The 12,258-nt window shown below is 46.7% G+C and overlaps 1 protein-coding gene across 2 annotated transcripts in view; it reads right to left on the minus strand.

Moving 5' to 3' along the window:
- The window catches only part of proca (protein C (inactivator of coagulation factors Va and VIIIa), a), a 34,487-nt gene that overhangs the window by 12,410 nt on the left and 9,819 nt on the right, over positions 1–12,258 (minus strand). For both annotated transcript variants that reach the window (XM_056293395.1, XM_056293396.1), the window contains exons 5-7: positions 10,925–10,949; positions 6,036–6,146; positions 2,814–2,954 (exon numbers count right to left, since the gene is read on the minus strand). In XM_056293395.1, coding sequence (XP_056149370.1) covers positions 2,814–2,954; positions 6,036–6,146; positions 10,925–10,949 — 277 coding nt within the window. The remainder of the gene's footprint in view (positions 1–2,813; positions 2,955–6,035; positions 6,147–10,924; positions 10,950–12,258) is intronic.

Here is a 12,258-nt window from a genome sequence, read left to right on the forward strand (position 1 = left end):
CTTTGTCCAGATGAACTGATTCAACCTTCTGTGGTCCAGACTGACACTGTTCCGTCGGTCTAGAATAAACCATGTTATTCAACACAGCGTGAGTCCCCCTGTCAAGATGTTGGCCACCATGTTCAGACCATGTGACCCGAAGGCTTTACCCAACATAGAAGAAGAGCTTTGCGCTCATTAGCTAAAGCTGCTGCTGTTAACACAAGTCATCAGATACATCACCATGGTAATGTAAATACTGAGAAGTCTTGGAAACACTCATTTGTTAAAGTAAACTCACGCCATCCAAACTAAACTAAATTAATCTAAACTAAACAACACTCAACTAATTAAAGAAATTTGAATCAGTTCATTTGGACACATTTATTGAGAGACACATTTCATCATCATCTAAATGACCTCTTCAGTCTCACCTGACTGCAGGTGTCCCCACCCTTATAAACAATACAGTGACTGCAGGTGTCCCCACCCTTATAAACAATACAGTGACTGTAGGTACCCCCACCCTTATAAACAATACAGTGACTGCAGGTGTCCCCACCCTTATAAACAATACAGTGACTGCAGGTGTCCCCACCCTTATAAACAATACAGTGACTGCAGGTACCCCACCCTTATAAACAATACAGTGACTGCAGGTACCCCACCCTTATAAACAATACACCGACTGCAGGTACCCCACCCTTATAAACAATACACTGACTGCAGGTGTCCCACCCTTATAAACAATACAGTGACTGCAGGTACCCCACCCTTATAAACAATACACCGACTGCAGGTACCCCACCCTTATAAACAATACACCGACTGCAGGTACCCCACCCTTATAAACAATACAGTGACTGCAAGTGTCCCCACCCTTATAAACAATACAGTGACTGCAGGTACCCCACCCTTATAAACAATACAGTGACTGCAGGTACCCCACCCTTATAAACAATACACCGACTGCAGGTACCCCACCCTTATAAACAATACACTGACTGCAGGTGTCCCACCCTTATAAACAATACAGTGACTGCAGGTACCCCCACCCTTATAAACAATACACCGACTGCAGGTACCCCACCCTTATAAACAATACACTGACTGCAGGTGTCCCACCCTTATAAACAATACACTGACTGCAGGTACCCCCACCCTTATAAACAATACACTGACTGCAGGTACCCCACCCTTATAAACAATACAGTGACTGCAGGTACCCCACCCTTATAAACAATACACTGACTGCAGGTGTCCCCACCCATATAAACAATACAGTGACTGCAGGTACCCCCACCCTTATAAACAATACAGTGACTGCAGGTACCCCACCCTTATAAACAATACACTGACTGCAGGTGTCCCCACCCGTATAAACAATACAGTGACTGCAGGTACCCCCACCCTTATAAACAATACAGTGACTGCAGGTACCCCACCCTTATAAACAATACACTGACTGCAGGTGTCCCCACCCTTATAAACAATACAGTGACTGCAGGTACCCCCACCCTTATAAACAATACAGTGACTGCACGTGTCCCCACCCTTATAAACAATACAGTGGCTGCAGGTACCCCCACCCTTATAAACAATACACTGATTGCACGTGTCCCCACCCTTATAAACAATACAGTGACTGCAGGTACCCCCACCCTTATAAACAATACAGTGGCTGCAGGTACCCCCACCCTTATAAACAATACAGTGACTGCAGGTACCCCCACCCTTATAAACAATACAGTGACTGCAGGTACCCCCACCCTTATAAACAATACAGTGACATAACCACCAAAACCGGCGACCAGTTTCATATGCAAATATGGTGTGACCATTAACTAGAGTTACAGTGGTCATGTGTACTGTTCACAGAGGGTTGGGGAACAGTTGCAATCACAGCATTATTGTAAGATGGTGACAGATGTACTCTTGGTTCAGGGATGGTTGTTCCCTCTTCACATAGATGGCCTCCTACTCCTCATTCATGATGAACGTGATGCTTGCGATGAATCGTTTCTGTCAGTAAACGTTGTGTCCAGATGAACTGATTCAACCCTCTGTGGTTTTCTTACCTGGATTATTGATCATGCATAAAAAAAAGAAAAATGCTAAACTAGTTGTGATTTCGCCCATTTTGTCATTTTACTATGTCTCCTAGTTTAGTCTCTCAGTTTAATTCTCTCACTTATTTTCAGCAGTCATTGTCTTCCCTAGGTTCAGTCCATCACTTAATACCTCCATCATTGTCTGTAATGTTCTCCTGAATTGGGTTTAAATAAAGTTTTGATAAAAAAATTGAACTTCACCGGTCATGTTGTGTCAGTTCCTGCCCATGGTTTTGTGCTCAGTCAACCCTGCTCCCCATTCCCCCATTAGCTCCCCAAATCTCATACTCCCCAGGTTCCCCTGTTCCCCTACCACAACGTCTCGTCTTGTGTGTTCAGCCAAGCTATCCAGCGTTCTCTAGCCTAACTTCTCCCTGTTTACTGACTGAAGTCTTTTGCCTGTTCCTGGACTTGGGTTTCTCTGCTTCCCCTTGTCGGATGCGACTGCTGGTTGGGACTTCCCCGGTCATTTGAACATGTGTTGCCTGTCTGCCTGCCCTGGACTACTAAACTGAGTGTTCTGTAACCTGCCTGAGTCATGCATTTGGGTTCTCATCTGCCAGTTGCCTTGGGATACGAAACAGAATGAAACTAAATCAGTTTCTACACGTTTAGAACTCAGCTGAACTGCCTTGTGGGCGGGGCTTGACTCTTCTCTGCTATCTGTCACCTGACCTTGGCATCCATAGAAGCTGTCAGTCAAACTGAATGTTACTCTCTCACCAGTCGGGACACAATTCCTGGAGTTATCAAGGAGACGGTATCCGGTCAGGCAGCTGCATATCCGCCCCTGTCCATCCTCCTTCTCCGTGCAATCGTGGTCACAGTCTCCATTTTCAAAGGAACAGTTAGTGGCTGTGATGGCTGCAGACAAAACACCCTGATATGATTTGAGACACTTTATTAAACCCCGTGTGGAAACTCTGCTCTGCATGTAACCCATCCTAGCTGTGTAGCTAGGAGCAGTGGGCAGCCGCCGTGCAGCGCCCAGGGACCAACTCCGGTTCTTCTTACCATGCCTCGGTCAGGGGCACAGACAGGAGTATTAACCCTAACATGCATGTCTTTTTGATGGTGGGGGAAACCAGAGCACCCGGCGAAAACCCACCACAGACATGGGGAGAACATGCACCCTTTACATTTATTGGCTGGATTGGACCAGCGGGCCAGCCCTACAACCGTGAATGCCGCTGACTGACTTACTGCCTTATTGATCATGTTTGACATGATTGGGCCACTGGATCAGGTGACCCACAATATCACTGAAATTACATGATTGGTTGGCTGAGCGCCAAGAGGCATGAGAAGGAGAGCACAGTTAAAGTATGCAAAATATCAATCCCTCTGACAAAACACTCACGGGTGAATTCGCAAAGGGATCGCACAGCTTTTGTAGCCTCTAAACCTGAACAAACAAGACAAAAACAAACCGTGTAATTCTCAAAGTACCCACAAAGGGTGAAATGCACCCCTAACTGTGCTGTCAAACAGATAGCGTCTTGTTGCTCTGGTGCTATGCCGCATGTATTTAAATTAGGTATTATCCATACATTTGGCCATGGGCGGTTTGTTCCTTAGGGCGACTGGGCGACAAACTACCAAAGGGAAAAGGGAGAGAATTTTTCTATCAGATTCTACCACAGTGTTAGCCGTGACTGTTCTAGACAGTTCGCCCGCTGTCTTAATGTTGTAGCGTGTTCAGGTTCACCAGGGGGGTATAGGTATTAGCTCAGGGGTGGGCAGTCTTATCCAGAAAGGGCCAGTATGGGTGCAGGTTTTTGTTCCAATCAAGCAGTTACACACCTGATCCCACTGATCAACCAGTAGAGTCTTTGCTGAGGGACTTGAGTAGGAGTCACAGGTGTGTAACTGCTTGGTTGAAACAAAAACCTGCACCCACACTGGCCCTTTCTGGATAAGACTGCCCACCCCTGTATTAGCTGTACATAGCTGGTTGGGAGATGTTTTGTTTTGTTGTTCTGGGGGGGGGGGTACACTTGCTGGGTCAAGGGTTAGTGGGTCAGGACTATGTGAGAGGGAGAGACGACCTGTGAGGGGTTTAATAGCGGTGTGTATGGGCGAGGCTGTGGCCTACAACAGCCATGAATAAAGCAACGCTCAGTTGTAAGTTTTGAAGTGTGTTCTTTAATAGCGGTGAACACTACAGCTGGTGTCAGAGGTAAACTTCATATTGGACCGTACGGACATTCTATGAGCCAGAGAGCTAACGCTAGCTGTTGACTGGACACTTGCCTTGTTAGCATCATTATCTTTGCTGCTGGAGACGGAGCCTTCAGTGCATATCCAGACGACGGGCATGCATATGATGGTGCTGCACAGGAGGACAATGCTTGACGAGGATAACTGGCGGAAGGGCACCAAGGTGAAATGAGAGCCTACAGCCATGGGAGAGCCATGCGTAGCCGCTACTGGGGGCGCAGATGTCGGCTGCTATTCCGCGCCTCGCACCACACCACCCACAGGAAAAGCCGTCAGAGTTTTGGGCACTGAGGTAAACAAAGATGGCAGCATGCTGGAGCTGCATAAATCCCTCCAACTTGCTCTTTGACGAATGACACAGTGTCTTGTGTGCGGTTGTTCGATCCTAGCAACAGGACTGATTACAGCGAGTTAACCAGCATCCAGGAGTGGCGTTTTGGGCAGTGCTGGAGCTCCTGCGATCTGAGCACCATGGCCGACTAAGACGTGGGTGAGCTGCTGCGGACTTTGGCAAACTACATTGAGAGCATACCATCTACGGTGCAAACTGAGCTGGCCCACGACCAATTTATCAGGGCACTCTCCCCTGTGCACCCCCACACCAATGTCCCATGCATGTCAGCCGGGCTTCACATAAGAGCAGGGATGATGGCTGGGAAGGTGTCATGACGGGGAGGACTTCTATTTCAGGCTTTTGCCATATTCCTATCTGCACTGAGGGTGTTTCATTTACTGCCTTTAGTGGAAACGGGGTCGATAGTCACAGTGGTCTGGCCAGATGTGATGCCAGTGGCACCACTTCTGTTTCTGTGCTGTGATTGGATCTAAAACCTGATTGGAGCTTCTCTAGGATACTGTTGAGGAAAGAATTGAGGAAACATTAAGTTGATGAAAAACCACCTTTTCAGGGACTTTGCTCCTGAAGGATAGGTTAGCTACAGGCCTGTAATTGCTAAGGACAGCATTATCTAGGTTAGATGCAGAGGTTCCACTGAAGTTGTCTTAGAAGCTGTAGGAAATACGTATACCTACCAATGACTTGTTAATCATCTTAAGGATAGAGGGCGATAGACTATCATAAACAATCCTGAGAATTGTACTAGGGACTGCATCCTGAGCACATGTGGAGGGGATGGTTTGAGTTACAGGTTTGCAGAGTTCAGATTGTGTAATAATGTCAAACCATCTAAATTTCGAGGGGCTTTTTTTGGTGTGTCATCAAAACTATTAGCTGTCTTAACTTTAAAGAAGCTTGCAAATTCTTCACATTTCAAGGCAGATGCCTCACTGAGAGTCACAGGGGTCAGCTTTAGTAGTCTATCAATGGTGGAGAACAGAACCCTCGAGTTTCCACTATTCTTTGTAATGAAATCAGAGAATTGGGTCCTTCTCTCATTGAGAACAGTTTTGTTGTAAGTAACAACAGTTTCTTGGCACGATGAACCTCTAGCTTAGTTTTCTTCCATGTCCTTTACACTTTTCTACAAGATCTCTTTAGTGCGCACACATGTTTGGTCATCCAAGACGTCCCTTCGCCAAAAGACCCTTTTTATAGTCTTTGCAGGAGCTACTCTGTCAAGCATGACACCAAGTTCACTTTTGAAGGCATCTACCACGCCATTTATTGAGTGATAAAAAATATTTGGAGTGAAACAAGAGGACTGAATTTAAAATGCAACACACACACACACACACACACACACACACACAGGTTGATGGACTCACGGTATTGGCAGTACTTTCCCTCATATCCAGGGTTACAGAGGCAAGCATAGCCTTGGAGGAGATCCGCACACACTCCATGTTCACAGAGGTTTGAAATACACTGGTTTCCATCTAAAACACAGGCACATCACATACTGGTTTCCATCTAAAACACAGACACATCACATACTGGTTTCCATCTAAAACACAGACACATCACATACTGGTTTCCATCTAAAACACAGGCACATCACATACTGGTTTCCATCTAAAACACAGGCACATCACATACTGGTTTCCATCTAAAACACAGGCACATCACATACTGGTTTCCATCTCAAACACAGACACATCACATACTGGTTTCCATCTCAAACACAGACACATCACATACTGGTTTCCATCTCAAACACAGGCACATCACATACTGGTTTCCATCTCAAACACAGGCACATCACATACTGGTTTCCATCTAAAACACAGACACATCACATACTGGTTTCCATCTCAAACACAGGCACATCACATACTGGTTTCCATCTCAAACACAGACACATCACATACTGGTTTCCATCTAATCCAGTGCAGGTCTGGGGGGGGGGGTTGATCTGGGCAGACTGGTGGATATGAATGAAAGGAGCCTGAATGTTTGGTATCTTAAGTAGAGTTTGTTTATTGATTAACCGTTCCTGTATTTTTGCTTTCTATTACAGCTAAATGCATCCCTCTATTATGTACTGTAATAAGAGTTTTCTAATCCAGAAGAGATTTTTGAGATTGATTAGGTTTGCAAAAAGATGTGACTCACCGGCTCCTCTCTTGAGAAAAAAACAAACTCCAATCAATTTATAATGTGAATATATACCAGTCTTGTGTATTCATGTATAAATATACACCAACCAGCCAAAACTTTAAAACCACCTGCCTAATATTGTGTAGGTCCCCCTCGTGCCAACGAAACAGCTCTGACCCATCAAGGCATGGACTCCACAAGACCTCTGAAGGTGTCCTCTGGCATCTGGCACCAAGACGTTAGCAGCAGATCCGTTAAGTCCGGTAAATTGTGAGGTGGGACCTCCAGATTGGACTTGCTTTTCCAGCACATCCCAGAGTAGCTCAGTCAGATTGAGATCATGACAAAGTGTTCCCCTGACAGTGTTCCCCTGACAAAGAGTTCCCCTGACAGAGTTCCCCTGACAGAGTTCCCCTGACAGAGTTCCCCTGACAGAGTTCCCCTGACAAAGTGTTCCCCTGACAGAGTTCCCCTGACAAAGAGTTCCCCTGACAAAGAGTTCCCCTGACAAAGTGTTCCCCTGACAGTGTTCCCCTGACAAAGAGTTCCCCTGACAGAGTTCCCCTGACAAAGAGTTCCCCTGACAGTGTTCCCCTGACAAAGTGTTCCCCTGACAGAGTTCCCCTGACAGAGTGTTCCCCTGACAGTGTTCCCCTGACAAAGAGTTCCCCTGACAGAGTTCCCCTGACAGAGTTCCCCTGACAAAGAGTTCCCCTGACAGAGTTCCCCTGACAAAGTGTTCCCCTGACAGAGTTCCCCTGACAAAGTGTTCCCCTGACAGAGTTCCCCTGACAAAGTGTTCCCCTGACAGAGTTCCACTGACAGAGTGTTCCCCTCACAGAGTTCCCCTGACAAAGAGTTCCCCTGACAGAGTTCCCCTTGAGCTCTTTGTCAAGTTCCTCGAAGCATTCCTGAACAGTTTTTGCAGTGTGGCAGGAAGCATCATCCTGCTGAGAGGCCCCTGCCAGCAGGGAATACCGTTACCATGAAGGGGTCTACCTGGTCTGCAACGATGTTTAGGTCGGTGGTACGTGTCAAAGTAACATCCACATGAATGCCAGCACCCAAGGTTTCCCAGCAGAACATTGTCCAGAGCACCACACTGCCTCCACCAGCTTGCCTTCTTCCCATAGTGCATCCTGGTGCCATCTCTTCCCCAGGTAAACAACGCACACACACCCGGCTGTCCACATGTTGTAAAAGAAACTGATTCATCAGACCAGGCCACTTTCTTCCACTGCTCCATGGTCTAGTTGTGATGCTCATGTGCTCGTTGTAGACACTCTGGATGGTGGACAGGGGTCATCATGGGCACTCTGACTGCTCTGCTGCTACACAGCCCCATACACAGCAGGGTCAAGTCAAGTCAATTTTATTTGTGTAGCCCAACATCACAAATTACAAATGTGTCTCAGTGGGCTTTACAGCAACACAACATCCTGTCTTAGACCCTCTCATCGGATAAGGAACACCTCCCTAAAAACCTTTAACAGGGAGAAAAATAGGAAGAAGCCTCAGGGAGAGCACCAGAGGAGGGTCTCTCTCCCAAGACGCACAACGTGCAATGATGTCGTCCTTACACAATTTACAGAATACAACAAAGAGGATGACAGAATTATAATAGAGTTATAAAATTTATGAAGGGTGTGATGCGCTGTGTGTTCTGACACCTGTCTGTCATAGCCAGCATCAACTTGTTCAGCAATGTGAGCTATAGTAGCTCTTCTGTGGGATCAGACCAGACTGGATAGCCTGTGCTCCCCACACACATCAGTGAGCCTTGGGCGCCCATGACCCTGTCGCCGGTTCACCGGTTGTCCTTCCTTGGACCACTTTTGGTAGGTACTGACCACTGCATACCGGGACCACCCCACAAGACCCGCTGCTCTGGAGATGCTCTGACCCAGTCGTCTAGCCAGCACAAGACCTGCTGCTCTGGAGATGTTCTGACCCAGTCGTCTAGCCAACACGAGACCTGCTGCTCTGGAGATGCTCTGACCCAGTCGTCTAGCCAGCACAACACCTGCTGCTCTGGAGATGTTCTGACCCAGTCGTCTAGCCAGCACAAGACCTGCTGCTCTGGAGATGTTCTGACCCAGTCGTCTAACCAGCACAAGACCTGCTGCTCTGGAGATGCTCTGACCCAGTCGTCTAGCCAGCACAAGACCTGCTGCTCTGGAGATGTTCTGACCCAGTCGTCTAGCCAACACGAGACCTGCTGCTCTGGAGATGCTCTGACCCAGTCGTCTAGCCAGCACGAGACCTGCTGCTCTGGAGATGTTCTGACCCAGTCGTCTAGCCAGCACGAGACCTGCTGCTCTGGAGATGCTCTGACCCAGTCGTCTAGCCAGCAACAGACCTGCTGCTCTGGAGATGTTCTGACCCAGTCGTCTAGCCAGCACGAGACCTGCTGCTCTGGAGATGCTCTGACCCAGTCGTCTAGCCAGCACGAGACCTGCTGCTCTGGAGATGCTCTGACCCAGTCGTCTAGCCATCACAAGGCCTGCTGCTTTGGAGATGTTCTGACCCAGTCATCTAGCCAGCACGAGACCTGCTGCTCTGGAGATGCTCTGACCCAGTCGTCTAGCCAGCACAATGTGACCCTTGACAAAGTCTCTCAGATCCTTACACTTGCTCATTTCTCCTGCTTCCCACACACCAACTTCAGGACCTGACTGTTCACCTGCTGCCTAATATACCCCCACCCCTGACACACACACACATGCTGCTGCCTAATATACCCCACCCCTGACACACACACACACACACGCTGCTGCCTAATATACCCCACCCCTGACACACACACACATGCTGCTGCCTAATATACCCCACCCCTGACACACACACACACACACACACATGCTGCTGCCTAATATACCCCACCCCTGACACACACACACACACACACGCTGCTGCCTAATATACCCCACCCCTGACACACACACACATGCTGCTGCCTAATATACCCCACCCCTGACACACACACACGCTGCTGCCTAATATACCCCACCCCTGGCACACACACACACGCTGCTGCCTAATATACCCCCACCCCTGACACACACACACATGCTGCTGCCTAATATACCCCACCCCTGGCACACACACACACGCTGCTGCCTAATATACCCCACCCCTGACACACACACACATGCTGCTGCCTAATATACCCCACCCCTGACACACACACACACACACACACACATGCTGCTGCCTAATATACCCCACCCCTGACACACACACACATGCTGCTGCCTAATATACCCCACCCCCTGACAGCTGCCATGGTAACGAGACAATCAATGCTATTCACTCACCTGTCAGTGGGTTTAATGGTTTGGCTGGTCGGTGTGTACACCTAACTCATTCAAGAATGTTTCCAATTCTTCCTCAGACATTCACTGATATTCCATAAGACACTCTTAACGATGTTCATCTTCCGTATTGTCAGAATTCCCTTTATCAGTATACACTGAAATACGGACGACCATCTCCGAAACAACATCTGCGTTACCCAAAACAAAAGCCTGAAAAGGTCTCTAACTAGCTCTTCCTGGATTTCCCTGTAATGCATCTCAACTTGTAAACGTAAAAATCCATGTAAAGTTTACATTTCTACCCATTTTTATTGCTGCTTAGTCTTGAAACTTTGGTGAAGTGAAGTATGACTATTGATATTTATATAGGGAAGGCATCTTCCTATGCCACTTTCGGCTTCCAACCTCTCCTGCACAACGTTTAAACCTTTTGAAATTCTTACTGTCTTATATATAGATATATATATGTGTGTGTGTGTGTGTGTGAATAAACTAAAACTAAAGCTAAAAGTAATGATGCATCAGTAATGCAGCTGACAGGATGCTAAACTGTGCCACAGAGAAACACTGACGCGCTGCAGGAGTAAATGCCATTTATTTCAGTGGCTGTGAATGCATTAATGTATTAAAAATGTATTTCCTTTTATAATACACAATTCATGTATTATAAAAGTAAATGCATTTATTTCAGTGGCTGTGTCCTGTTAGCAATGTTGTGCTCACTATACTCTTTTACACTGCTTTTAACTGGTCTTCTGTTTCCCTGCAGGTCAGAGTTTGATGGGAAAAGGTTTTCTTACCTGTGTAGACGGTCCAGAACTCCAGCTGCAAGTGTAGAATCAACAATTAGCGACCACATGTACTTTTAACACACCCTGTGTATAAAAACAGGTACTGTGTGTGTGTGTGTGTGTGTGCGTGTATAACTATTATATATACATACACACACACACACACACACATACATACACATATATACATACATACATACATACATATACATATATAAGGCCATTATTTTAAGGTGACGAGATATACATATATATATATATCACGCTTTTTTCCCGAAACTGTCAATGGTGTTGTTAAAAGTGCTCAACTAATGAGGAGCAGAATATCAATACAGATGTTAGGGAAAAAAAGTGTTAATACATAGCAGTACAGACCTGTTTCGTGCGTCGCACACTCATCAGCTGCTAATGTGGTTCAACAAAGAAACACAGTACACGTTGCCCCGCGTCACGCCCCTAATTTCGGTCGGACAGCAACAAATCAGATGAGGAAACATTCAAAACTATAACAACCAATGGGGTAGGAGCTTATGATGCACAGCAACCAATGGAGGGGTAGAAGACATTACAGCCAATTGGGTAAGGGGGTGGGGCTTGTTTTGAAAAGCATTTAGGGGCCAGGGCACTGCTGAAATAGCCTACATTTAAAATATAACAAGGTATTTTATGTGACTCATATAGTGGGGTGGTGTTGGGGCACAGTTGGAAGGACGGGCAGTTGAAATATAACAATACAACCTCTAATAAATGTCATATGTGTATCATCTAATGGGGGGAGGAGAATAATAAAGACGTTTTACTTGTAGTTACAAAGCAGATATTTTTCAGAGTCTACAGCTGGTGGCCAACTCGTTTCTACTATTCAAGGTGGACATATCAGGTCTGCAAATAATAAAATACTTTTCTGCCAAGCACAGGTCACATCTTTTACCTCTAACTGAATATGCACTAGTCTTTGTAAGGGTTTCCACGAGACAGAGTAACTGATATTCTTGTCTACCAATGACCACATGTGGCGGCTTAAGGCCGCCGCATGTCTTGCATGCTCATGTCTGAAGCTACTCATATGGGCGTTAAACCTCATTTTAAAAGGTCCTCTGTTAGTCCAACGCAAGTGTCCACACTGCAGTTGTCTTCTCTTGTCACCGATGCCTGGTAGATGACTCCCTCTATCTGTAATTTTCCTTCAAGAGGACACGATGCCTTAGCACGGCAGGCGCAGTTGGAGGTGTTTGGTTGTGGTGAGGGTGTGTGTGTCTTGGTCATGATGCTTGTGTTGTGGGATGAAATAACCTGCTGAACATCTGGCCTGCAGCTGTAGCTCATTTTGACAGTGTTTCTGT

Source organism: Lampris incognitus, chromosome 14 (assembly GCF_029633865.1).
Source record: "Lampris incognitus isolate fLamInc1 chromosome 14, fLamInc1.hap2, whole genome shotgun sequence".
In the NCBI taxonomy this organism is placed as follows: domain Eukaryota; kingdom Metazoa; phylum Chordata; class Actinopteri; order Lampriformes; family Lampridae; genus Lampris; species Lampris incognitus.